A 25916-nucleotide genomic window follows, 5' to 3' on the forward strand; every position below is an offset into this window, starting at 1 on the left:
GTATACATATACTTAATACTTAGCATGGTTATATAATTCACACATATTCAGTATCCTGTAATGATGTAATTACAATAAGGTATATAAGGGCTAAGAAGGATTGAAAGAGAGACATTTCATTTTTGACCATCCTCCTGGTGGCTCTCTTGCCTCTTGTACTTCTCCACTAAAATCAAGACTGGGCCAGAATAAAGATTCTAGACTCTATTCCTGACCGCTCTCATGGTGTCTATCCTGCTGAGACCAAGGCCCATTCGAAGAATCTTCAGAAAGCTAGCCCACTCATTACAGGCTAAACCAAGTTGAGGGTAACCAATGGATTTCAAATCCACTGATAAGTTGGGTAAATGTCTACCTCAAATGTGAAGATTTTCCCTGGTGGAACAGATGGATGAGAACAATTTGTTCCAATGACCATGAGAGCAGCTGAAGTAGGCACTGTGGAACACTTAGAACTTAATTAGGCATTGAAAATGCCAAGGTCACCCACTGAATCCCAGGCCATTGCTAATCTTCTTGACTTGTCCTGGAAAGAGAGAGGCTGATGACTTTGAGCAACTCTGCTTCACTTAAATCCAATTCATTTGCAAGGTGACATGACACTGTGATGTCATTGGTCCTCTTCAAAAATGAAGGATAAACAATAATAATAATCTTTAAATGGCTTGCCACTAGATCACCACTTTTCCTTTTCTTACCTAGTAGGAACATGATTCTTTTAGTACTCTTAGTCCCCATCTGGGATGTAATAGTTGAGAGAAGGGATTGACTATAATAATTGCATATCAGCAATATTATGTGATGAAAACAAAATGGAAATAAGGAGACCTGAGTTATAGTCCCTACAATCAATATATTGCATTATCTTGAACAATCTCAGTTTTGAGATCTATAAAATGGGAAAATTGGATTAGATAATCTCTAAGATCTTTTACAAATCCAACATTTTATGTCCTATGATCCCTCTCAGCTCTAATATTCTATATTCTAATGCTCTTCAAGCTGTAACATTCTACACTGTAGAATGTCCAAGTTCCATTACAGCTCTGGCTTTCTGTATTCTAAATTCCCTAATACTTTGTGATTTCACATTTTGAGTGAAATTGAGGGAGAAGGCTCCATACATAGTTTATACTGTGAATACCAAAGGGAAGGATAAATATTTGTCTCTTACAATGGGACTTCCTTGCAATCCAGATACTGACAAACTTTGGTCTTGCCTTAGAACAGAAATGGCCAATCAATGGCCTCAGGGGAACAAAGAGTTACACAAAGTAAAATCTAGAGAGAAGAGTAAGTAATGAAGCATTAGGAGAACATTCACAACATAGTTTTTCTGGTTTCAGGGGCTAGTAGATTTCCCCACCCCTATTCCCCACTGTCAATATTAACCTACATTTTCTCTTCATCTTTCTTCCTTTCTTGGGTCAATATATTCTGTTTCTCCACCAAAAAAGTCAATATCAGTACATTTTTTCCATTAGCCACTAATTTAACAGCAGCCTTAGCTGATTCATACAGATTGCTTTATTTACACCTATTAGAGCATCCCCCCTCCCAAGAATATTTTCTTTTTTAGTGAACAGCAATTGAAAAATGGGACCAGCTGTGGCAATTGAAATTGTCTGAATTCAGGCTGTAAAGGCTTTCCTCCTTTCACTATTCCCATTCAGTCCCACATGGGAGTCTTGCCAGGAGGGACTTCCAAGCTTTTTAGAGGTTCTCAGAAATTTAGAAGTGTAATTTATAAGGGTACTGGTGCTAGTGATATTTGACCATGACTTCTCTGACATTTTTTAAAAGGACCAGTTTGAGCCTGAGAATTCAGTGTTCTTCATTGAAGAAATGATTTTAACTTTGGTGAAATGAAATAGAAATAATAAGAATACTCTCATCAAATCAGATAATGGACCTGGAAGATAATTTGGAATATAAAATTTTAGATGTAAGGGGACATTAGAACAGAGAATATCATGGAAGGGACTTTTGAGATCACTTTGTCCACTTATTTTGTGAGGATGTGATTATGTGAAGAAACTGAAATCCCAAGAAGGAAAGTGATTTGTCTTAAGGTTACATAATGAGGAAACACAGAATGGAGAGATTTTAACTAGATCTTTGAAGAGATAATATGTGAAGAAACTGAAATCCTAAGAGGGAAAGTGATTCGTCTAAGATTACATAATGAGGAAATAGCAGATCTTTTATCTCCCAATCCATTCTATCCACTACATCAAATGGTCCTCAAACTTTTTGGTTTTAAGATGCAGCTGCACTCTTTTTTTAAAAAAAATTTTTAATAGCTTTTTATTTACAAGTTATATGCATGGGTAATTTTACAGCACTGAGAATTGCCAAACCTTTTGTTCCATTTTTTTCCCCTTCTTCTCCCCACCCCCTCCCCTAGATGGCAGGATGATCAATGCATGTTAAATATATTAAAGTATAAATTAAATACAAAATAAGTATACATGACCAAACCATTATTTGCCTCTGCACTCTTGAAAATTATTGAGGAACCTTCTTAAATATAGGTTGTAGACATCAATATTTACTCTATTAAGAATTGAAACATTTTTAATAATATTGTAAAAATAGCTTAGATCTTGTGAACACCTTGAAAAGGACCAGACTGAGAATCACTTCATTTATGCCACCATACTAATTTGAGAATATTATTTCTGAAAAAAGTTATTTGACAAAGATGGAATAATATTCTCTGTAAAATAGAATATTACTTTACTATCTTCCATTCCCTTTCTAGGATGAATTCCCCTATGAAATCTAAGGAACTATTTAGAATATTCCTTTGAGGAGGCTCAGAGGTAAGTTTAGTACCATGGAGAGCTATCTAGGACTTTCCTGGAGTTAGGGGAGGGATAGATAGGCCTTTCCAAAATAAGAAATGGCCAACTTCAAGTCCTTTGGAGAAAATAGCTGATCCTGGAATAGTGCTCTCTCCCCATCTCCTCCAGCTGCCCTTTTCCTTCCTTCCTTTCTCCCTCTCCTCCTCTCCTCTCCTCTCTTTTTCTTCACCTTGCTTGCTCCCTTTTTCTCTTCCCCTTGTCTAAATCAAGTGTCTTTTAATCCTATGACTCTGCAGTGAAACCATAGTAAGTAACTATGACATGTCAATTCAGTGTGTTGTAGTCAAAAGATTGATGGATTTCAGATAATAAGATTTTATAATAGTCAACGCTGAAAAGATATTAGAGGTCATATTGTGAGCCCTCAACTTTTCCCTCCTCCATTTTAGAGATGAAGAAACTACTACCCTGAGAGGTAAGTCACCCAGTAATAAGTCAAAGAGTTAGAACTTAAGCAGAGGCCCTCTGATTCCAAATTCAATGCTCTTTCCATTGTACTATAATATCTTTCTCGAAAGAGATGGGTTGGAATCTAGGCTAATTGTGTGAACATTTAACAAACCACATACATTTGTTGGGCTTTGGTTTATTTATCTATAAAAACGAGAAGACTGGACTGGATCTCTAAAATGCCTCCCAGGAAGGTGACATAGTGGTCAGAGCATTAGACTTTGGCTCAGGAAGACTTGAATTCAAATCATTTGATACAGTGACTTGAGATAATATTTGTAAAACACTTTGCAAGTCTTAAAGTGCTATATAGATGCTATTTACTATAATTATTCTAGCTCTAAGTCCTATGATTGAGGAGTGAGTCAGGCAGAACCAGAAATGACACGAGGTATTTAACAAGGAAGGAAATTCAGCTTATGAGGAGTATCTTCCCCCAAGAATCACAACTGCACTTGCTATTTTTAATTCCTATAATGCTCTCCCTCCTTTCTCTTCTGAGTGTCTCTGGACTCCAAGATTCATCTTAAAAAGTACCATAGCCTTTCCCTCCAAAGTTATCTTCATAGTTTTGTAGCTGCTATGTGGCAGAGTGGGGAGAAGCCAAGACTTGGAGTCCAAAAGACCTGAGTTTGAATCTTGCCTCAGATGCTTTCTAGCTATGGGATTCTGGACAGGCCACTTAACCTCATAATGCTTCAATTTCCTATTCTGTAAAAGAGGGTAATTGTAGTACTTCCAGGGTTGTTGTGAGGATTGAATGAATTTATATGTAAAGTCTTTGTAAACCTTAAGCTACAAGTATTATTATTATGTACCATATGCATTATATATATATATATATATATATATATATATATATATGTATTGACAAGTCCTCCAATAGAGTGTAAGTTCCTTAAGGAACTTTTGGCCGCCTTGTGTATCTCTAGTGCTTAGTATAGTTCTTGGCACATAGTAAATATTTAATAAATGTTTATTAACTGACAATGGAATGTTTCAAAAGATGTGAGCCTTCATCCCTGAAAGTGTTCAAGTACAGATTAAATGATCACTTGTAAGGGAAATTAAAGGAGGAGAGGATGTCATGTTTCACCAAATGGCCTGATTAGATGCCCTCTGAGATCCATTCCAGCTTTGGAATGTCATGGCATATATGTTTCTATCCATCAGTGAGGTAGTCTTTCTAACATTATTTTGTTTGGAAATGAAAACAAAGTTTCTACACATCACAATGTCCTGGTGGAGTTTAAAGGTCCTAGACCTGGTGGTTGTATTTGTATATTGGTTTTTAAAATATCAATAGGTGTCTTCTTTATAATAGCAAAACTCTGGAAGTTTCTAAGTATGACAAAAAATGAGGATGTTCATATAATTGAATAATACTATGTATATGAGATTATATAAATTGAAGCCCACTAGAAAATGTGACAAAATATGAAATGTTTTACTCAGAGAAATGAGCAGAATGATGGCTAGATGCATTTTGTCTTTAATGACAAAAAATTGTAATCAAATATTTGTTAATGGTCTGCTAATCCTGGTGATTCTCCTTTGTAAAGTGCTCTGGGTTTTAGGCATTTTGATATTTAGGTGAAGTATCTGTAAATTTCATTAACAATAGCAAAGAATCTGAAAATTTATAACAAAATGTGACAATAAATTATGCTATGGTCATGTAATCTTCTAATGCTGTAAATGTGATTTGATACTCTAATAAATCCACGGCTACCTTGACTCGGTTGATGTTGATTCCACTCATACTTCCACTTCGATCAATGAGAAAAATGAACTCTCCATGGGTCTTCCGGAGGGTTGCTCGGGATAGCTGGAGGTCAGGACAGAAGTTGAGCATGACTACTGAGTGGTGAGGGATATCCTTGTGGAGACGTTTCCTGATTATTTCCATCTGGAGTACAAAGAGATTATCTGGTTTAGCAAAATTAGCTGAGGTCTGGGGCAAACTCTCTGCAGCCTATCAGTCATGAGTTAGTCAACACTGATCAAGCTTACTAAACAAAGTAAATACAACAGTGCAGACGTTGCCCTTATGAAGCTCACAGTTTCGCAGGGGGATATATATGACCACCACTATACATATTACCTGATCAGGGAATCAAGAAAGGTGCAAGGTAAAATGTCGTGTGGGCTTTGGATGGGTACAGAGAACATTACCAATAGGTGGAATGAGGGAAAGATTCCTGGAGAAGCTAGTATTTTATTTGGACTTTAAAGGATGGGTCATAGAATTTACTAGAAGACGACAGGAAAAAAGGCATGTCAAGTATAGGAAACAGTGTGAGCAGAAGCACAGAGATGGGAAAAAGCAACATTTGGGGAGAACAGACCAGTCTGTTCTCTGGTTAGATCCCAGTTTGGAGTGTAGCACGCCTAGGCGAATGTACTGTGAAGTAGGAAGACATGCAACACAGCATCTGCCACTACTTATCCACCTCCTCTAAGAAGTCTTCCAGGATTGATTCTACTTAATTCTTCCACTTGCCATCTTAATATTTCTGTACTCATTTTGTGTCATTTTTCTGTGAATGATCTCTGGTTGTTTCATACATGGGTATATGGTATATGTTTTACCTTTTGTGATTTCCCTTCTGTGCCTTTGTACCTTTCACTTTTCCTCAAACTCTTCTTGGCCACAAAACAAATGATCTCGTGAAAGGCAATGTAATACGATGAAAACACTGGGTTGGGAAGTGGGAGCAATCTGAGTTTAGATTCCACTTTTGTCACCATTTGCTAGGTTATAGAAATTATTAACCTCACTGAGACTCAGTCTTCTCATTTGTAAAAGGGGGATATTAATACATAAAAGACTTGTTTCACAGGATTGTCAGGAGAATAAAGTTTAATAAAGGATGGAAAGTCTATCAGGATCTAAAAACCCTATATGAACATCATCTATTGTATGATTATACACCAAAACTTCCAAAGTCAATCACCAAACATACATTAAGTATCTACAGTGCTAGATGTAGGATTTTACTATGATTTTTATTCCCCAGAAAATCTCCTCTTCCATGTCTTATGAGATTTTTTCGTGAGTTACTGTAACTGAACAATTCCATCATTTGTCTGCAAATAAGTAGCCAGCCATTAGGCCCCAAACTGAAACCTTCCTACCTTGGTAAGACCTGCCAGAGATCTTGTCTCTTGTGCTCTGCTGAGTTTTTGAGAAGAGTTAGAGCTGTTCAAAAACTAGAGCTTCCAGACAGAATCACAGCTTCTCAGAGATACGAAGAAACCCAGGGGCCATCAAAATCTAGGCCAATCAATATGTAAATAATAATCTTCTCTACATCATCACAATGAGTAAGCATGCAGCCCTTGCTTGGTAACATCTAGTGAGAGAAACTTTACACCTCTTGAGGCCATTCATTCTATCTTTCATAGGAATATTTTCCTGATGTCAAGCTTAAACTGGCCTCTGAAATTTCTGCCTGTTGCTTCTTGTTCTTCTGTTCGATTTTTTCAGTCCACTAAAGTCCTCTGATGTCTAGTCATGACATCCCATTGTATAGTCGAGACAATGACTTTTTGAACCTAAGGATGAGATTTTACATTGATTCCTGTTAAATTTTATCTTACTAATTTAGTCCAATGTTGATGGTCTTGAAGATTGCTCTGAAGACCATCAAGTAAAAGCTGAGTGACCACTTAGCAGTGATCCCTGTTCAGATGGTCTTTGATGTTCATTTTAGTGTGGAGTGTCTATAGTTTTTAGAATCAAGGGTCAATATCATGTCATATTGGGCTATCATGAGAGAAGCCCTTATGAAAGAGAGAGTCTAACAACCAGTTGAGGACTGGTTTTGGAGGTAGAAAATCTGATCTCTAATATACATTGACTTGTATGACAGTGATCGAGCCATTTAATCTTATTGTGCCCCCCAAAACAACTCTGTAAGATTCTATTACTCAATTTTCAGTTTTCATTAGGGGAGAGAATTTCTAAACCTGCAGTTTCTCACACTGATAAAATCATAGGTCCACATTTTAAAAAAAACTTATATTTACATAATGCTTTTTGTACTTTACATAATTATCTTATTAGATTCTCACAACAACCCCATCAGGAAGAAAGGTAGTGCATATTTAATTATCTTTTTTACACTCGAGGAATGTTAAGGGTCAAAAAAGTGAAATGATTTGTTCATCTGGGAAGTGTTGAATCACCCTATGGATTCATAACCTTGAAAATTCTGGATTCTCTGGCCTGAGAATGTTGCATTTCTCCTCTATACCAGGAGACTGGCTGATTGAAAGTCATCTTTCTGCAGGGTCAAGATATAGGGAGGTATAGTGAAAAGAACATTGGGTTTGTAATTTCCCCAGACAGCAAGCAATTCAATATAGGTTAAACAAGTGCAATTTTCTAAACATATTTTCATATTGAAAAAAAAGGTGAAAATACTATGCTTTGATCCATATTCGGTCTCCATAGTTCTCTCTTTGGAGGTGGATGGCACTTTCTATATTACAAGTCTATTGGAACTGCCTTGAATCAACTCATTGGTGAAAAGAACCACGTTCAAAACTGTTGATCATCTTGTTGTTACTGTGTACAGTGTTCTCTTGGTTCTGCTCATTTCACATAGCATCAGTTCATGTCTTTCCATACTTTTCTGAAATCAGCTTGCTCTTCATTTCTTACAGAACAGTAATATTCCATTACATCCATATACCATGACTTATTCAACCATTCCTCAGTTGATGGGCATCCCCTCAATTTCCAGTTCCTTGCCACTACAAAAAGTGCTGCTACAAACATTTTTACAAATGTGAGTCCTTTTCCCTCTTTTATAATCTCTTTGGGATACAGACCCAGTAGAGACACTGCTGGATCAAAGAGTATGCAGAACCCTTCCACCTCTGACATTCTGTATTCTAAAGGCCCTTCCAGATTTGACATTCTGTGTTTTAAGGTCCTTTCAACTTGACATTGTGTGCTCTAAGAACCTTCTTCCACCATTGCATGTTCTAAGTTCCCTCTTAGCTCTGACATTCTCTGCTCTAAGGCTTCTCCAAGCTTGAACATTTTACCTCCCAAGGGGCCTTGCCAGTTCTGCCCCTGTGTGTTTTAGCATTCCAACTCTAACACTCTATGATGCCAGTAAGAGTCCTAGAATGTCACAGTCACATCTGCTTCCCAGGGAAGATTTATTTCTGAAGCAAGAAAGGAAAAGGTGAGGTCCCCTGCTGGCCCAGCAGAACACATTGAGGAAGATTCTTCAGTGCCTTGTTGCCATCACTCCTCTCCCTATTATTATCCAATTACAATAAACTCATCACATCACCCCAGTGCTGGTTGATCTCTGTCAGCCCTGGAGCTAATGAGAATTCAGGGCACTTGCATAACCAACCAAAGGTGACAAATTAATTCCCTTTTGAGACTGAATTTTCTGAGCTAACTCATTCAAACAATAGTTTGGGACACCCATGGGGTGCTTCCCCTATCTGTGGGCCAGAAATCTTCCGATGACCCAGACAGCTTGGCTTGTGACTGAGGGTTGGAGTTTTGATGTGGGAAGGCTTGCGAGGTCTGGGTTTGTCCCTTCACTTCTCCAAGGGAATCTAGCGCTTGTGTTCTTTCCGGCTGGGGTAGCAACATAGTACAGAGATCAAGGTTTGGTCTCACTCTGGCAGAACACTGTGAAATGTGGCTATGACAGAGAGAACGAGATCTACTAAAGTTATTTGAAGCCACTGGCCTATTACCCTCATAGTGGAAGTTTGCAAAATGGTGAGGGTGAGGTAGGGGTAGACCCATGGTTGATGCTTGAGCTTCATTACTGAGTTCATAGAGGGAATTGAACATTTGCAAAATGGTGAGGGTGAGGTAGGGGTAGACCCATGGTTGATGCTTGAGCTTCATTACTGAGTTCATAGAGGGAATTGAACCCTTGACCTTGGTTTCTTCAATGCTTGACTCTATGCAGTCTCTCCAAAAAAAATAGGGTATTCACACCCCCCCCATTCACAGACACACATGTGTATACATATTCATATGTATATACACATGTTATATATACATATCTATACTATCTGTATATATGCTATGTACAGCATAGTATATACTATATATATATTACATATGTATATACTATACCTATATAAGCATATATATGTATAAACTCATTCATTAAATAATTTCTCTCTCTCCCCCCCTTCTCTGTCTCTGTTTCCCTCCCCCTTTTTCTGTTTCTCTGTCTCTGTCTCTCTTCCTTTTCTATTTCTGCCACTTTTCTCAATCTCTATCTTCATCTCCTTTTTCTATTTCTCTGTATCTGAATCTCTCTGTCTCTGTGTCTCCTTTCTCTCTATATGTCTCTGTGTGTCCCTCTGTTTCTATGTCTGTTTCCTCATCCTCTCTCTGTGTGTGATTCTCTTCTTTCTCTTCTATCTCTGTTTATCTATCTGTCTCTTATACCATAAAGTTTTTAAAATGGCCAGACTTGATCTTATTTGATCCTCAAAACAATCTTATGACAGGTTCTACTATTAAAAATACTTAGACTTTATGTATTTTAAGGTGTACAAAACATTTTACAAATATTATCTCATTTGATCCTCCCAATAACCCTGGGAGGTAGGTGCTGTTGTTATTCCCATTTAACAGATGAGAAAACTGAGGCAAACAGAGAAGTGACTCACCCAGGATCACATAGTATGTGTCTTGAGACCAGATGTGAACTCAGATCTTTCTAAATCTGGGTTCAATACTTTATTCACTGAGTTCCCTAGATATTACAAGTATTATTGCTTTCATTTCATTACTCTTGTTATTATCATTAGCTAGAGAGACAGTATGATATGTTGAATAGAGAACTTGCATCAGAATTGGGAAGAAATAGATTCAAATCCTGTGTCTGATACTTCCTGGCCAGTCATTTAAAATACCTCATAGTGCCTGTAGTAAATGACAAGTTTACAAAAGCAGTGGTCCCTCTGAGTTGGTAGAAGTGGCTGCCATCTCACTGGGAGTTCCCTTCTCTAAAATAGTTACAAATCTGGTCCTCCCCAAATCGGCTATTGGGATAATAATAATATCACATAATTTTACCTAGGTGGAAGCTCAGAGAACAATTTCCTCAGTTTATAGATGAGGCAATTGAAGTCCAGGCTAACTAGAGAAAAGGACAAAGAATCCAGGTCCTCTTCTTTCCTAGCCAGTGAAGAAGTTAGTGAACAAGAACTATGACCTTATTTTGAAAATGAGGTCTAAGATAAAAAAAAATGCAACAGAGTCTATTATTCTTAAGTGCCCTGCCTCTTTTCATCCATTGCTCTTAAGACAGGAATACACTAGGAAATTCTTACTGCCTTGTGATCCTTAATCTCAATGGAGATTTGAGGATGTTTGGCAATTTGATTAGGATCAGGAGCAAAAGGGGGCAGGACAAGGAAAAAGGTAGGATTAATGGCATGTCCTTTTGTCTACAGCCTATCTGCCTAGACCTTGTTACAAAAGCTTTTGTGGTACAGTGAAAACCTTAAGAGCCATGGGCTTCTCTTCCACCTACTCAGTGTGTAATCTTGGAAATTGTCTACTCTTAGACTCAGTCAGTGAATGCTAGAGCTAGAAAGGATTGTAGAGATAAGCTCAACCATCCTTTTCACAGGTTCTTATCCTCTTCCTCTTGGACTACTATAAGAACTACTTACCTGGACATTCTGTCTCTAGTCTCTCTTCATTCCAATCTATCCTCCACAAAGCTACCAGAATAATCTTCCTAAAGCACGTGTCTGACTGTGTTACTTCCATGCTCAAGAACATGTACTGGCTCTCTCTTGTTTTGCAGTTAAAAAACAAAATCATCAGGCTGGCATTCCCAGCTCTCTACAATATGATTCCAGTCAAAATTTGGGTACTTGTTCTTTATTCTTTCTTGCACCTCATGTCCCAGGCAAGCTAGCCTGTGCTTGCTGTTTCCTGTGCATAATATCCCATCTTCTGTTCTTGTGCTCCCTCCCCCGCCCCGAGGCAGTTGGGGTTAAGTGACTTGCCCAGAGTCACAGATAGTAAATGTTAAGTGTCAGAGATTAGATTTGAGCTCAGGTCCTCCCCACTTCAGGGCTGGTGCTCTATCCAGTGTGTCACCTAGCTGCCCCTGCCCTTGTGCTTTTGTGCAGGATATAACCCATGCCTGATGAGCACTCCCTGTTATTTCTCATCTCACAATTCCTATTTTCTTTCTATGTTCAGCTCAAGTGCTATTTTCTATAGGAAGCCCATCCTGACCTTCAATTGCTAGTGTACCACCTGCAAAAATACATTATGAATGTATGTATGCATGTTTATATATTTACTTTCCTGGGTACATGTTTTTCTAGTAGAATGTAAACACCTTGTAGGAAGAGACTGTTGCATTTTTTCTTTGTATCTCCAGCACCTTGGACAGCGCCTGGAACATCACACTTAGGCAATGAATGAATGATTTTCTGTTATATTATACTCTGGGCCTATTTCCTCTTCTGAAAAATTAAAGGGTTGGTAAAAATGATCTCTGAGAACCTTCTCCATTCCAAAGTTGGGCAGTTCTATAAATACATAATTATAGATTATGTATAGATATTATAATTATGTATCTCACTTCACAAAGACCAGAATGGTGCTTCTCCTTCCTCCCCACTTCAGCTTTCTACCAGCCCAAGTCAGTCACCCACCTCACCTTTTTCTGAGTGTTGATCATTTTCTTAGTCCCTTTGGTGAAGTCACTTCTCGCCTTCAAGTGCTGCTCAAACTGTCCATGGGTCATGTCCCCCTGCTCCATCAGGATGTGTGGTATGTGAGGCTCTAGGTGGGGAGGAAGGAAGGGTCAGAACAACAAATATGGCTAAGCTGAATACTGAAGCTGAGGGAGACTGGAGGAAGCTCATGGAAAAGTTAGGGTAGAGAATGAAGTATTCCTCAGAAGATGGGAGATCGTTCTTTGCCCACTCTGATCTGGAGGGCCTGATGATGAGCCACTCACAGACAAGAACAGTATCTTCCAGTGACTGGGAGTCATAGGGCCTGGGGTTCATATCCAGATTTTATCATTTCTGAATTATGTTACTATGAATAAGTTGCATAGGGTTCTCAGTTTTCGTCTCTGAAAACAAGGGTGTGGGTTTAGATTGGAGGTTCTCTAAGTGTGGTCTGAAGACCTTAAGGGTCTCTGAGACCTTTTCAGAGAGTCTGTGAGGGCAAAACTATTTTTACAATCACATTATGATGTTATTTGCCTACTAAAATACTCCTCCCTTTTCCAACTACATATCTGTGGGAGGTCGAATTTTCTTCATACACTTCAACTGAAAAAAAAATATCACAAGAGATTAAATGCAGGAGCAGACAAGAGAATATATATCTGTCTTCTAATAAGCCATACTTGCAAACATATGCAAAACAATACCATAATTCTCAGTATTTTGTTTCTGAAAATATAACTTTCATTAAAATAGATTAGTTATGTCAACATGTAACTGATTTAGTATTGTTATTATGAGTTAAGATTTTAAAATTTTATCAGTTTTAGTTTCTAATATAGTAAATATTACTAGATAAAACTTATATAAATAAAAGTTCTTTGATTTGAGAGACCTGCTGTTCTGGATGATCTGAAGAGCTTTTAAGCCCTAGATCAAAGCAACAGAGAGATTGCACAATGGATAGAGTGCTCGACTTGGATGTAGGAAGACCTGAAATCAAATCCAGTCTCAGACATTTAGTGGCTGTGTGATCCCAGGCAAATTATTTAAGTTTTGCCTGCGTCCATTTCCCCATAGGTAAAATGAGTACATTGGATCGAATTGTCTATAATTCCTCTAGCTCAAAGCCTATGGTGTTATGTTTCTAAAAATGTCTAAAAAGATGGGCCAGAAAGAAGTTTAATTGGAATGCAATAGTTTGGAGGAAAGAATGTCCCACCTCATTGCTTTTTATTCAATTAATGATTCTCACTAATATGGCACTAAGTTTGGCTGCTTTATGTTGCAGGAGTGGGGATGCTGTCAATGTTAGTATCAGAGCTTTTCACTGACCCATTTCAAGACTACACCAGGGCCTAGGAAAGGATGTGGAGAATTTGAGGCTGCCCTACCAGTGGGGTGAATAAGAATCTCCACAGGCCTGTCAAAAGTATGCTTGTTGGCCAGCGTGACGATGATGCTCTTGGCAGAGTGGGCGGATGGGGAGGCATCTGCTCGGATTTCATGGGTGGGACTTTCGACTCCTGAATGGGACAGAAAGGAACAAACAGTGAGACACACATGGTGGTATGGGATGGGGTTGGGAGGGGAGGAGAGAGGGAAGCAGAGAGATAAGGACATAACAGTAGTCTACAATGAGAGGATAGACTCCAAGATGGTGTGGGAAGAGATCTGGGAATCTAGTGTCCTGAATTCAAGTCTTTGCTTCAACATTAACTCATTGTGTGACAATGGCAATTGTGTGATAATGGGCAATCCCCTTCAGTTCTCTGGCTCTTGGTGTTATCCACTGTAAAATGAAAGGGTTAGGCCAGATGACCTCTATTGTCTCTTTGAGTCTTGCCATTCCATGTTCTAATGATCTGTGTTCTTCTTAAGGTTCCATTCTGTGATTGCCATCATGGCATGGAAGTTTGAGACTTTCCAGTGGAAGCATCAACTAATGTGCCATTCTCATGGAATGCCCATTTGGGAGCCTGCCAGGCTAGTAACCTTGGCAGCCCTTAAGGTTGGAGGACAAGGAACAATGTAATTTACAGAAACTACTAGCTAGGTGGTAAAGTGGAGACTTGAATTCAAATCAAGCTTATAGGGACTACTAGCTAGGTGCTAAAGTAGAGACAAGTTCAAATAAAGCTTATGTGATCTGGAAGAGTCACATCTCCCTCAGTTTTCTTAACTATAAAAGGAGGATAATAGCAGTATTCACTTCCAAAAGTTGTTGTAAGAATTAAATGAGATAATATTTGTAAAATATTTACCATAATACCTGGCACATAGTAGACATGGTACTTAATCAATCCTCCTTTATTCTTATTGTCTTGTGCATGAGTTCAGATCCCCTCCTCCCTTAACCCTTCCCTCCAACAGATGGTCTAGGAGAAGGGAAGTGGGAGCCAAGAAAAGACATGGTGACCACTCACCTGCGAGGAGGCAAGGTCCTCGGATCTCTAGTTGGAAGTTAAATTCATACTCCATGGGGTTGATGACTTCATTTTCTAATAGCTGGGTTATACACAGGGGCTTGCTGGTTTGCTCAAAGTTCTTGGGCACACAAATATGTTTGCTTCTGTAAAGAAAAGGGAAAACAGTTTGGGAAGAATACAGGGGCTTTGAGGTCTGGAAAAGGTAGCAATAGGGTAGGGGAAAGGCCAGTTGTAGTTGATAGAGGGAAGTCCCAGATGAGGCATTTTATCTGAACTTCTGCTCTGCTAAGGGCTTCTCAGATCTTACATTCCCTGTTCTAAGAGCCTTTCCATCTTTACTATCCATGATAGTTGCCAGGTATTGGGCATTGAGATTTGTCAATGATGTCATTGATGGAACCAGCAGCTTCAAGAGCAGTCCCTTAACCCCTGTTCTTTATCTCCTATTTACCCAAAACTCTGTCCCCAGGTAAGGGAGAAACAAGTGGGACAAAACCTCTGCAAAGATAAAAAGAGTTTCCCCTGCTCCCTCTTCATAGTATTTTGAACTCAGAAATCCCATAAACATGAACTTCATATCTCAGGTGTGTAAAACCCCAGAGTTGATTCAGAAAGATCACTTCCCTTTCCCAAGGGGTCCACCTTCATCTGGCCTCCAAAGACTATTATCTGCTTTCATTGATTTTTCTCTCTTTCAGAAGAGGGTCTGAGGGACTGCTCTCCTATACTCACACTATTCACAGTATGAAAACAATGAGGCAGACCCTATTATTGCTCTCTTCCAAACTGTGAAGAGTCTACCTCCTGGCATTAGAATGGGGCAGGGGATGTGTCTCACCCTCGGGAAGGTCGAGCAGAGATGCTATTATTTGTGTGAGGGACAGGTGGGACACACACAGCTGGCAGCAGGACTCTTACAGCTCCACTGGGCAGAGTCTGAAGTTCTGAAGAGGTGCTGATGAAGATGGACACACTTTCCAGGGGGCCAATTGTACCCAGATTGGCCAAAAACACGATTCGTTCCAGGTCTTCATCCAAAGTGATCTTGCCTGAGAAGGACATGGGATGGGAAGAGTAACCCAGGAAAACAACTTTCTTAAAGTTGGGACTCAAATGAGTTCAGCTGAATTGAAGTGAAATGAACTGAATTGAGTTCCATTAATTTCAGTGCATGTAGTAATATTCATCTCAATTCAGGTCAATTATTTAATTTATTCAAAGCAATTTAATTGAATTTAGTTCATTTTAGTACATTTCAATTCAAGTTGTAAATTTTTATTGGATAACTCCTATATATCTAACATGATTGGAGGACAAGAGAGGAAGATTGTAAGAAAACTATTCTCTTGCACAACAATGTTGGAATTGCTTAAGATGGTTGGGTAATTTTGCTGAACTGGCTTCTTTATCTCCCTTCCCTCTGCTTTTATTTTTTTAAAATAGGAGGTTGTCTGTTGAGAAATAAAAGTCATGTAAAAAACTAAAAGATATCAATAAAATCTTTTTGAAGGAAAAGAAAAGAAGGTAGGAAGGAAAGATAGAAGGAAAAAAGAAAAGGAGATAGAGAAAGGATAAGAAAGAAAAAAAAGAAAAGATAGAAAAAGAGAGAATCCTAGATTGCAATGTCTTCAGTGACTACTGCTGTTCACCAAATAAAAGCAAAAAAATTTCCTGCACAATCTTGTTTCAAATTACCTATCTAGCTTTATTTCATGCTGTTTCATATTTTCTACATTCCAGACAATCTAGACCAATATTTCCCCAAATACTTCCTCATTTTTTTGCTCCAGCTGTTTCTCTATGCCTTGGATGCCACCTCATCCCCATTTGTGGACATTCTGTCCATTCTTTGAAGGCCATGTTCAGGTACAGTCTTCCTCAATGAAGTGAATGGATTTGAGGACTGAAAATTAAGTCATGAAGAAGCATCTATATAAATGTGTGGAGGTGGGGGATGAATTGTCAAATACAGGGAAATGTAAAACAATTTGAAGATTTTGTGGAGGAAGGATTGGAGAAGATAAAGGCAGAGAAACTGAGTAAGAAGTTATTTCAATAGCCCAGAGGAGAGGTGATAAGGGTGTGAGTTGGGGTGCTGGCTCTATAAATAGGGAGAAGTGTACAGAGATAAGAAATATGGAGATGAAATCAATAATACTTTGTGACTGAATGATCATGAGGTGATGTTGGGATTAGGGAGAAGGAAAAATTGAGGATGACATAAGGCTGAGGTGACTGAAAGGATGATGGCTAATAGGGATATTGATAGTTATAGACATAGATATGGCATTTGGAGGAAAGCATCAAGTTCCATTTGGATATGTTGAGTACTAATGCTTGCAGCAGTCAGGGTGTAGGGGCCCTTCTAGGGTAGACTAGAGTCCAGGTCAAGAGAGCAGTGACCACATTTCTCCCTAGATCATACTACTTTAGAAGCACTGAAAATTCATGGATTCCCAGCTCTGAAAACAGTAACATAAAAAACCCCCTAAAACTTGGCATAGTGTCTCCCCACCTCTAGATGAGCAAAGAGCAACTTTAATATAAAGTTCAAAGTCAAGAAATAGACAAAAAAAGAACAACAAAAGAAAGAACTTGACCATGAAGAGCTACTGTAATAGCAGAAAAGATCAAGACACAAACTCAGAAGACAATAGAACTTCAAAGAAAGAAAAATGATAATTGGAGACATGACCAACAAGAATTCCTGCAATAGTTTAAGAGGTTAAGAGTAGTAGAGGAAAAATTGGGAAAACAAATGAGAGTGATCCAAAGAAATTATAAGAAGCATAGAAATGTTGAAAAAAATTATAACACCTTAAAAAACAGAATCGACCTAGTGGTAAAAGCAGCATAAAAATTCACAGAAGAAAAGAACTCATTAAAAAGCAGAATAGGCCAATTGGAAAAGGAAACAAAAATTAATTGCAGAAAGGAACTCCTTAAGAAGAAGAACTGAACAAATAAACAAAGAGCTACAAAAGGTCACTGAAGAAAATTCCTTAAAAATTAGAATTGGGTAATTGGAAGCGAATGACTCCATGAAACATCAAGAAGTAATAAAACAAAGTCAAAAGAATCTAAAAATTTGAATAAAGGTGGAATATTTCATTAGGAAAGAAACAACTAACTGGAAAAATAGACTGAGGAGATAAAAAAGGGCCTAGACACCACTTCCCAAGAAATTGTCAAAGAAAACTGCCCTGATATTCTAAAATCAGAGAGTAAAATAGATATTGAAAGAATTTACCAATTATGTCCTGAAAAAATTCTAGGAATATTATAGCCAATTTCTGGAGCTCCCACATCAGGAAGAAAATATTTCAAGCAGTTAGAAAGAAACAATCCAAATACAATAGAGTCACAGTAAGGCTCACATAAAATTTAGTGACATCTACATTAGAAGAGCAGAGCACTTGGGATGTAATATTGTGGAAAGCAAAGAAGTTAGGATTATAATTTACCTAGCAAAATTGAGTATATATAATCTTTCAAGGCCAAAATGGATATTTAATGAAATAGAGGGCATTCAAGCAGTCTTGATGTAAATACCAGAGATGAATAAAAAATTTGACATTGAAACATAAGTTTCAAGAAAAGAATGAAAAGATAAACATGAAAGAGAAATCATAAAGTTTCATAATGGTTAAAGTACTTATATTCCTATATAGGGAAAGAATTCACGTAACTCCTAAGACCTTTCTCATTATTATTGCAGTTAGAGGGAATCTATATAGACAGAAGGCATGATTGTGTGTTTATTATGTTAGAATGATCTATTTTTTAAAAATGAGTAGGTGAGAAAGAGGGATGCACTAGGAGAAAGGAAAGGGAGAAGTAAAAGGAGGAAATTGTTTCTTACATAAAAGAGTTACTCACTCAAGGAAGAGCTTTTACAATGGAGAGGCATTGGCATAGTGCTTAGTATAGTGCCTCCTACTCCAAGTGAATAGAGAGCAACTTTCATATAAAGTTCAAAGTCAAGAAATAAAGAAAAAGAACAAACCAAAAAAGAACTTGACCATAAAAAAGCAAAATAAGATTTAATTAAAAGAGATAACAAGGGAAACTTCATTTTACTAATAGATACCATAAACAATGGAATAGCATAAAATAATTTTTCATGACGTTTTTCTAATAAAGGCCTCGTTTCCCAAATATACAGAAAACGGAGTCAAATTTATAAAAATAAATGGTCAATGGTCATATGAGTGTAATGGAGTACTGTTGTGCTACAAGAAATGACAGAAGAGAAGGCTTCAGAAAAATATGGCAAGACCTATATGAACTGATTCAAGGTGAAGGGAGTATGACCCAGCAATTATTATACATAATAGCCACCATGTTGGAATGATGATCAACTATGAATGACTTGGCTACTCTGCTCTACACAATGATCTAAGACAGATCCAAAGAACTCATGATGAAAAAAAAATGCCATCCACCTCCAAAAAGTGAACTGATAAACTCCCAAGTGTTAAATGAAATATAATTTTCTCATATTTGTTTCTGCTTTATTTATTTTAGCAGCATGGCTAAAATGGAAATATATTCTGCATGATTTCATGTGTATCATAGATCTCATATTGTTTGGCTTCTCAGTGGATTGGAGAGGAGAGTGGCAAGGAGGTGATGAATTTGGAACTCAAAATTCAAGAAAAATGTAAAAATAAATAAATTTAAAAATTAAACTGACTTGCAAATTTCCTGGTAGAACTTAATCAAGTGACATCAGGCTGTTCTTTGGGTAAGTATGTCAAAACAAACTCTGGATTAAGGGAAAGATGGGAGGGGGACAGAGACACAAGAAGGCAGAGATAGAAGAGCTGGAAGGTAGGGCACTACGAAACTCACCCCAACTTATTTAGATCCTAAGCTCTGCTGTTTCTACTTGGTTAAGGTTTGCAAGTATGATTAGTACCTTCTAAACTTGGCATCCTGGGATAAAGCTCTACTCATTGCGCCCTATTATGGTTAATTGGTTCTTGGTCCCAATCTCAACCCCCAGGCCCAATAAAACCTCCAACTATACCCCTAACCCCAGTCCAGATCCCAGATGAAATTTTCTTATTCGAGGCCTTCTTACCCATACCATTATGAGGTCGGTGCATGTCAATGTAGTTACTGTTGAGTTTGGCTTTGTCCTTGATCTGTACTGTCACGGCTCTCTCAGAGATGATGGCTTCAAATCCAACCACTGTAGTGTGCTCATCCAGGGGGTACACAAAGAGGCCTGCCAGAGGAAGGTACCCCATCCCCACCATGGACATTGAATGACTGAATGATATTCATATAAGTTTTCTCTGACCCTCTATGTGCCATAGTCTTCCCCAAGATGAAGGTTACCATTTTGATTTAAGGACACCATCAGGATATAGCCACTAGAATGCTGTGTTTTGGGTCAGGATTCTTGGTAGTTGATCTATGACCTTGGACTTTTCTTCTCTGGGTCTCATCTGTAGCATGAGGAATTGGGCTTGATGATCTACAATGCCCCTTCTAGTTCTAGCTATGATTCTATTTTATTCTTATGACACCTAATATATATGTCGAGTGCTATATATAAGTCCCTTAAGGTTACTTTTTACATCTAGACAGTATCTCTTTTGACTGACACAACAATCCATAGGTTTCATTATTACCATTTACCAGATGAGGAAACTCCAGATATAAAAACTTAAGCTATTTTATCCAGAGTTCTGGAATCAGGAAGAGGTGGAAATGGGAATTGAGATCTTCCTGCATCCAAATCTAGTATTTTATCATGTGATCCCAAGAACAGAAAGTGAAGGAATCTCAGAGACCATCTAGTCTGTTCTCTTATTTTTACAGAGGGGGAAACTGACATCCAGGAAAATCAAGTAACATGCCTGAAATCACACAGTGTCAGAGGCAGAATGTGGACCTACTCCATGTCCCCTCAGAGTCATTAAATGCTTTCTCCCCTGATTGCTCAGAGTGGAATAGTGAAGGCTCTTCCATCATAGCATGTTACCACTAACCAAAGGAGTCAAACTCATGGCTTTTGGGCTTTATGCAGCACAAGACCCTTAAGTGCTATGTGAACTAAATCAAAATGTAAGTGGGAAATGTTAAGAAAAATGAAAATACAAATAAAACATAAGTGTTCTTCTGTGTTTTTTTAAAATCAATATGGAAAGGAGGGATTGTTTCTATTTGTGTGAAGCCACTATCTTAGACTAGGATCTTGGAAAATCCCTTATGTACTCTCTGGGACCTATCTAGAGAAAGAGGGAGTTGGTCCAGATTGAATAAAGTCTGCCTTACTTCTCAATTCTAAGATCTGGTATGAATCTTGGAGTGAGGGCAGCACAGATGACACTTCCAAACAGCTCTGTGTGTACCATCTTATTTGATGATGTTAACATTCCCTCTTTAATGGAGATTATCATCCTTGTTTGACAGCTGAGAAAGCTGAGATCAAGAGATGGATTTGCTTAGTGTCATAGACATAGTAGCAGAGTGGGGGGGTCAACCAGGGCCCTGTGATTATAGAAGTCAGTGGTCTTCCCTCTTCATCACAGTTGCCTCCATTTGGGGGAACTGTTATCTTTACTAGTAGAGCTTCAGAAAAACTTATAACAAAATGAGTACCAAAGTAATGATTGGTGGGTAAAGATGGAGGTGGTTCAGACCCAGGCCCTCTGACTTCAAGTCCAGGGCTCTGTCCATCACAGAACAATGGGGGATGCTTCAATAAAATAAATGATCCTTGAGATGGACCTGTGCTAAATCTAGGATATACTCATCCTCTCTGAATGGACTTACCCTCCTGACCCAACCAACTGTTTAGTGGAGGACATCCCAGGGCTGAAATTAAGAAACTAAGACCTAATCCATTCACCTGGATACCCAGAGTCCAAGCTGGGCAAAGAGGGGTCATTCAGAGGGAACAAGGGCAAAGTGGGTATAGAAGAGGGTCTTTACCTTGGAAAGGCTGGACTTCCACATTGTCATACGTGAGAGAGGCCATGAGCCCAAAGGCATAACCCTGGACACAGGAAGTGATCTCAGAGGAGGTGAGTGGAAGTGGTTCCCAGGTGCTCGAGTTGAGTAGTCCAGGCATCTTGCTGCTGCTGTGGCGATGGCTACTGCCTTAATGTCACTTTTACTGGTCTGTGTCTCTTCAGGCTGCAGGAGACATGACAGGAGGGAAAGCTCTCTCTCAGTACCTATATCCTCAGCATCCTCATTCCTATTCCCCAGGTCCACCCTGCCTCAACTCCCATTTCTGTTGGACTTTTCTAATAATAAGCCTATAATGGGAGAGTACAAATATGATTATCCCCATTTGGCAAATGAGGAAACTGAGGTTCAGAAAGTGAAAGTTAAAGATCACACAGTTACCAAGTGCTAAACACTTTACTGCTATAGGATTTTCCAGTTTAATTCAATATGATTGAGTAAATATTTATTGTATTCCTACTGCTTGAGGATATAAAGATGAAAAGTGCTCAAAGTACTTAAAATCAATTATTGGAAATATTGCATATATACACAAATGTGCCTTATTCCCCAACAGAACATAAATGGTTCTTGAGATCAGGGACCATTTCATTCCTGTCGGTATCTAGCACAGTGTCAGGTGCCTAGTATGTTAAATCAAGTCATGTCAGCAAGCATTTATTAAGCACTTTGTATGTGAAGGCAGAAGTGAAAATATTTGCCAATGAATTGAATATATGGGATGAGTGAGAGTGAAAAGTCAAAGATGACCCTAGATTGAGAGACTTGGTGGCTGGGAGAATAATGATACCCTTGACACAGGGAAGTTGGGAAGAGGGTCTTAGAAGAAAAGATAATGAGTTGTTTTGGACATGCTGAGTTGGAGGTGCCCATGGGGAGTTCAGTTCAAAATGTACCAAAATCATGAAAAAGTGGAGGTGAGAACAGAGATTAAGGCTTAATAAATAGATATAAGAATGGGAGCTGATGAGATCACCAAGTAAAATAGAAGGAGAAACAAAGGGAGCCTTTGGGTGATACCCACAGTTAGTGTTATGACTTGGAGGAAGATCCTGCAAGAGACACAGATAGGAGATCATATTGCTTTCTCTTGATATCCCTATTCAAAACTATAGGCTTAATTATTATCTCTATTCCAATAATTGACAACCAGCTCCAGTCTCTCCCCTGAATTTTGACCTCACTTCACCAATTGCCTTTCTGACATTTCAAACTGGACATTAAAAACATCTCAAATTCAACATGTCGAATGCAGATCTCATTGTTTTTCCCCTTCAAATTCATCCCTCTTCCAAAATTCCAAACTATTGAAGGCTTCATCATTCTTCTAGTCTCCCAGTTTCAAAAACCTTGACATTTATCTCAACTCCATCCTCATAAGATGGTCAAAAACAGCGGTACAAGGATACGCTCAGGGTCTCTCTTAAGAACTTTAGAACTGGTTTATAATATGGGAGACACTGACACAAGATTGCCCAGCATGGCATGCCCTCATCAGAGAAGGTGCTATGCTCTATGAGCAAAGCATAATTGAATTAGCCCAGAATAGAAGAAACATGAGATGCACAGTTAGAGAGTCTACCCCAAATGTTAATAGGGACTCTTTATGTCCCACTCATGATAGAGTACTCCGAGCTCGTATTGTTCTGATCAGCCAGTCGGACACACTGTAACTCTAACATAATGATGTCATTTTGGTCCTCTTTGAGAATGAAGGACAACAAAGCAATCCTTTTATCCCACATATCCCATCAATAACCCCAAATCCTGCTACTTCTTCCTCCAAAATTGCATCTTTATTTACATTATAGTGCAGTACCTTGTCCCCTTTTTATTAGATTCTTGGATCACTCTCCTTTTGAGTTTCCTTGCCTCACGTCTCTGTCTATTCCAATCCATCTTCCCCATAGCTGCCAAACATAGCTCTAACAATGTAACCCTCATAATCAATAAGAAGCAAACTTTTCCCTTTCCTCTAGAAACAAATCTAAAGTGTTTTGTTCTTAAAGCCTTTCACAACCTGACCCCAATCTAGCTAGCTTCCTTAGACATCATTCTCTCTCTCTTCAAATGAAATATTTGTAATGCTTACTGGAGTGTCTGGAACATAGAAGAGCTTGTTTGTTTTCCCATTCCCCATCTCCTACATCTTATGATTATTGTCTAGCTAAACTGATTCTTTCTTGGTTGAGAAGCTCAATCTCCCATCTCTCTACTTCCATACTGTCTATCTGGACATGCATTCTCTTCCCAATGCTACATAATATTAAATTATTCCTTTATGCATTAGTGTACTTTTTCAAACTCCCTCCAACATTTGTCATTTTATTTTTCTGTCATATTAGCCAATCTGATGTGTGTGAGGTAGTACTTCCAAATTGTTTTAATTTGCTTTTCTCTAGTGATTTAGAGCATTTTTTCATGCAACTATTAATTGGAGAACGACTCTTGTTTTCATAAATTTGGCTTATTTTTCAGTATATTTGAGAAATGAGAATTTTATTGGAGAAATTTGCTGTAAAAATTTTCCTCTAGTTTACTGTTTTCCTTTTCATTTTTGTTGCATTCATTTTATTTATGCCACCCTTTTTAATTTCATGTATTCAAAGCTATCAATAGTCACATGATGATTATGATGGAATATTATTGTTCTTTTTTTTTTAATTTAATAGCCTTTTATTTACAGGATATATACATGGGTAACTTTACAGGATTAACAATTGCCAAACCTCTTGTTCCAATTTTTCACCTCTTACCCCCCCACCCCCTCCCCTAGATGGCAGGATGACCAGTAGATGTTAAATATATTAAAATATAAATTAGATACACAATAAGTATACATGACCAAAACGTTATTTTGCTGTACAAAAAGAATCAGACTCTGAAATATTGTACAATTAGCTTGTGAAGGAAATCAAAAATGCAGGTGTGCATAAATATAGGGATTGGGAATTCAATGTAATGGTTTTTAGTCATCTCCCAGAGTTCTTTTTCTGGGCATAGCTAGTTCAGTTCATTACTGCTCCATTAGAAATGATTTGGTTGATCTCGTTGCTGAGGATGGCCTGATCCATCAGAACTGGTCATCATCTAGTATTGTTGTTGAAGTATATAATGATCTCCTGGTCCTGCTCATTTCACTCAGCATCAGTTCGTGTAAGTCTCTCCAGGCCTTTCTGAAATCATCCTGTTGGTCATTTCTTACAGAACAGTAAATGGAATATTATTGTTCTATAAGACATGATGAGCAAGATGTTCTTAGGAAAATATGGAGTTAGGTTCACAAGACACAATAATCAATGACCATAGTAATCTTGTGTTTGTAAACCTAAAGACTCCTGTTTCTTGGAGAAGAATTCATTATTTGACAAAAATTGCTGGGAAAACTGGAAAATAATATGGCAGAAACTAGGTATTGAGCAACATCTAGCACCCTATAACAAAATAAGATCAAAATGGGTTCATGATTTAGACATAAAGGCTAATATAAACACATTGGGAGAATAAAAAACCTCTCAGTCTACCTCTCAGATTTGTGAAGAAGGAAGAAATTTATGACCAAAAACCTAGAGAACATTATGAAATGCAAAATGGATAATTTGGGTTACATTTAAAAAGTTTTTGCACAAACAAAACCAATGTAGCCAAGTTTAGAAGGGAAGTAGAAATCTGGGGGAAATGTTGATAGCCAGCATTTCTGATAAAGGCCTCATTTTTAAAATATATAGAGAATTGGTTCAACATTGTCATTCCCCAATTGATAAATGATGAAAGAATATGAACAAACAATTTTCAGATGAAAAAAATTAAAGCCATCTATAGTCACATGAAAAAATGCTCTAAATCACTATTGATTAGAGAAATGCAAATTACAACAACTCTGAGATACCATCTCATACCTCTCAGATTGGTTAAGCTGACAGGAAAAGATAACAATAAATGTTGGAGGGGATGTAGGAAAATTGGGACACTAATGCATTGTTGGTGGAGTTGTGAACTGATCCAACCATTCTGGAGAACAATTTGGAAGTATGCTTAAGGGGCTACCAAATTGCACATACTCTTTGATTCAGCAGTATCTCCAGGCACTAACCAATATTAGACATTATATTATACACAGAAAGATCAAGATTATGGGACGATCAGTTGTGATGGACTTGTCTCTTTCAAACAATGAGATGATTCAGGGCAATTTCAATAAGTCTTGTGATGGAAAGTGCCAACTTCATCCAGAGAGAAAACTATGGAGACAATGTGGATGAAAGCATAGTATTTTCACCTTTTTGTTGTTGTTTTTTATTTGTTCTTTTTTATTTTCCCCCTTTGATTAGATTTTTCTTGTGCAGCATGTTAATTATGGAAATATGTTTAAAAGAATTGCACATGTTTAATCTATATCAGATTGCTTCCTGTCCCCAGGAGGGGGGAGGGAAGGAGTGAGTGAGGACAAACCCCAAGATTTTGCAAAGGTGAATGC

General features: G+C 38.1%; 1 protein-coding gene across 5 annotated transcripts in view; it reads right to left on the reverse strand.

The window, feature by feature from the left end:
* VWA5B1 (von Willebrand factor A domain containing 5B1) overlaps window positions 1-25916 on the reverse strand; it is a 112318-nt gene that overhangs the window by 50728 nt on the left and 35674 nt on the right. For 4 of the 5 annotated variants that reach the window (XM_031962722.1, XM_031962717.1, XM_031962720.1 and 1 more), the window contains exons 2-8: window positions 21401-21604; window positions 19539-19685; window positions 15291-15501; window positions 14450-14595; window positions 13418-13549; window positions 12005-12129; window positions 5050-5226 (exon numbers count right to left, since the gene is read on the reverse strand). In XM_031962722.1, the coding sequence (XP_031818582.1) occupies window positions 5050-5226; window positions 12005-12129; window positions 13418-13549; window positions 14450-14595; window positions 15291-15501; window positions 19539-19685; window positions 21401-21539 (1077 nt within the window). In that variant the 5' untranslated portion in view covers window positions 21540-21604. The remainder of the gene's footprint in view (window positions 1-5049; window positions 5227-12004; window positions 12130-13417; window positions 13550-14449; window positions 14596-15290; window positions 15502-19538; window positions 19686-21400; window positions 21605-25916) is intronic. The other variant, XM_031962721.1, reaches the window with a different exon arrangement.

This window comes from Sarcophilus harrisii, chromosome 3 (genome assembly GCF_902635505.1).
Source record: "Sarcophilus harrisii chromosome 3, mSarHar1.11, whole genome shotgun sequence".
Lineage (NCBI taxonomy): Eukaryota > Metazoa > Chordata > Mammalia > Dasyuromorphia > Dasyuridae > Sarcophilus > Sarcophilus harrisii.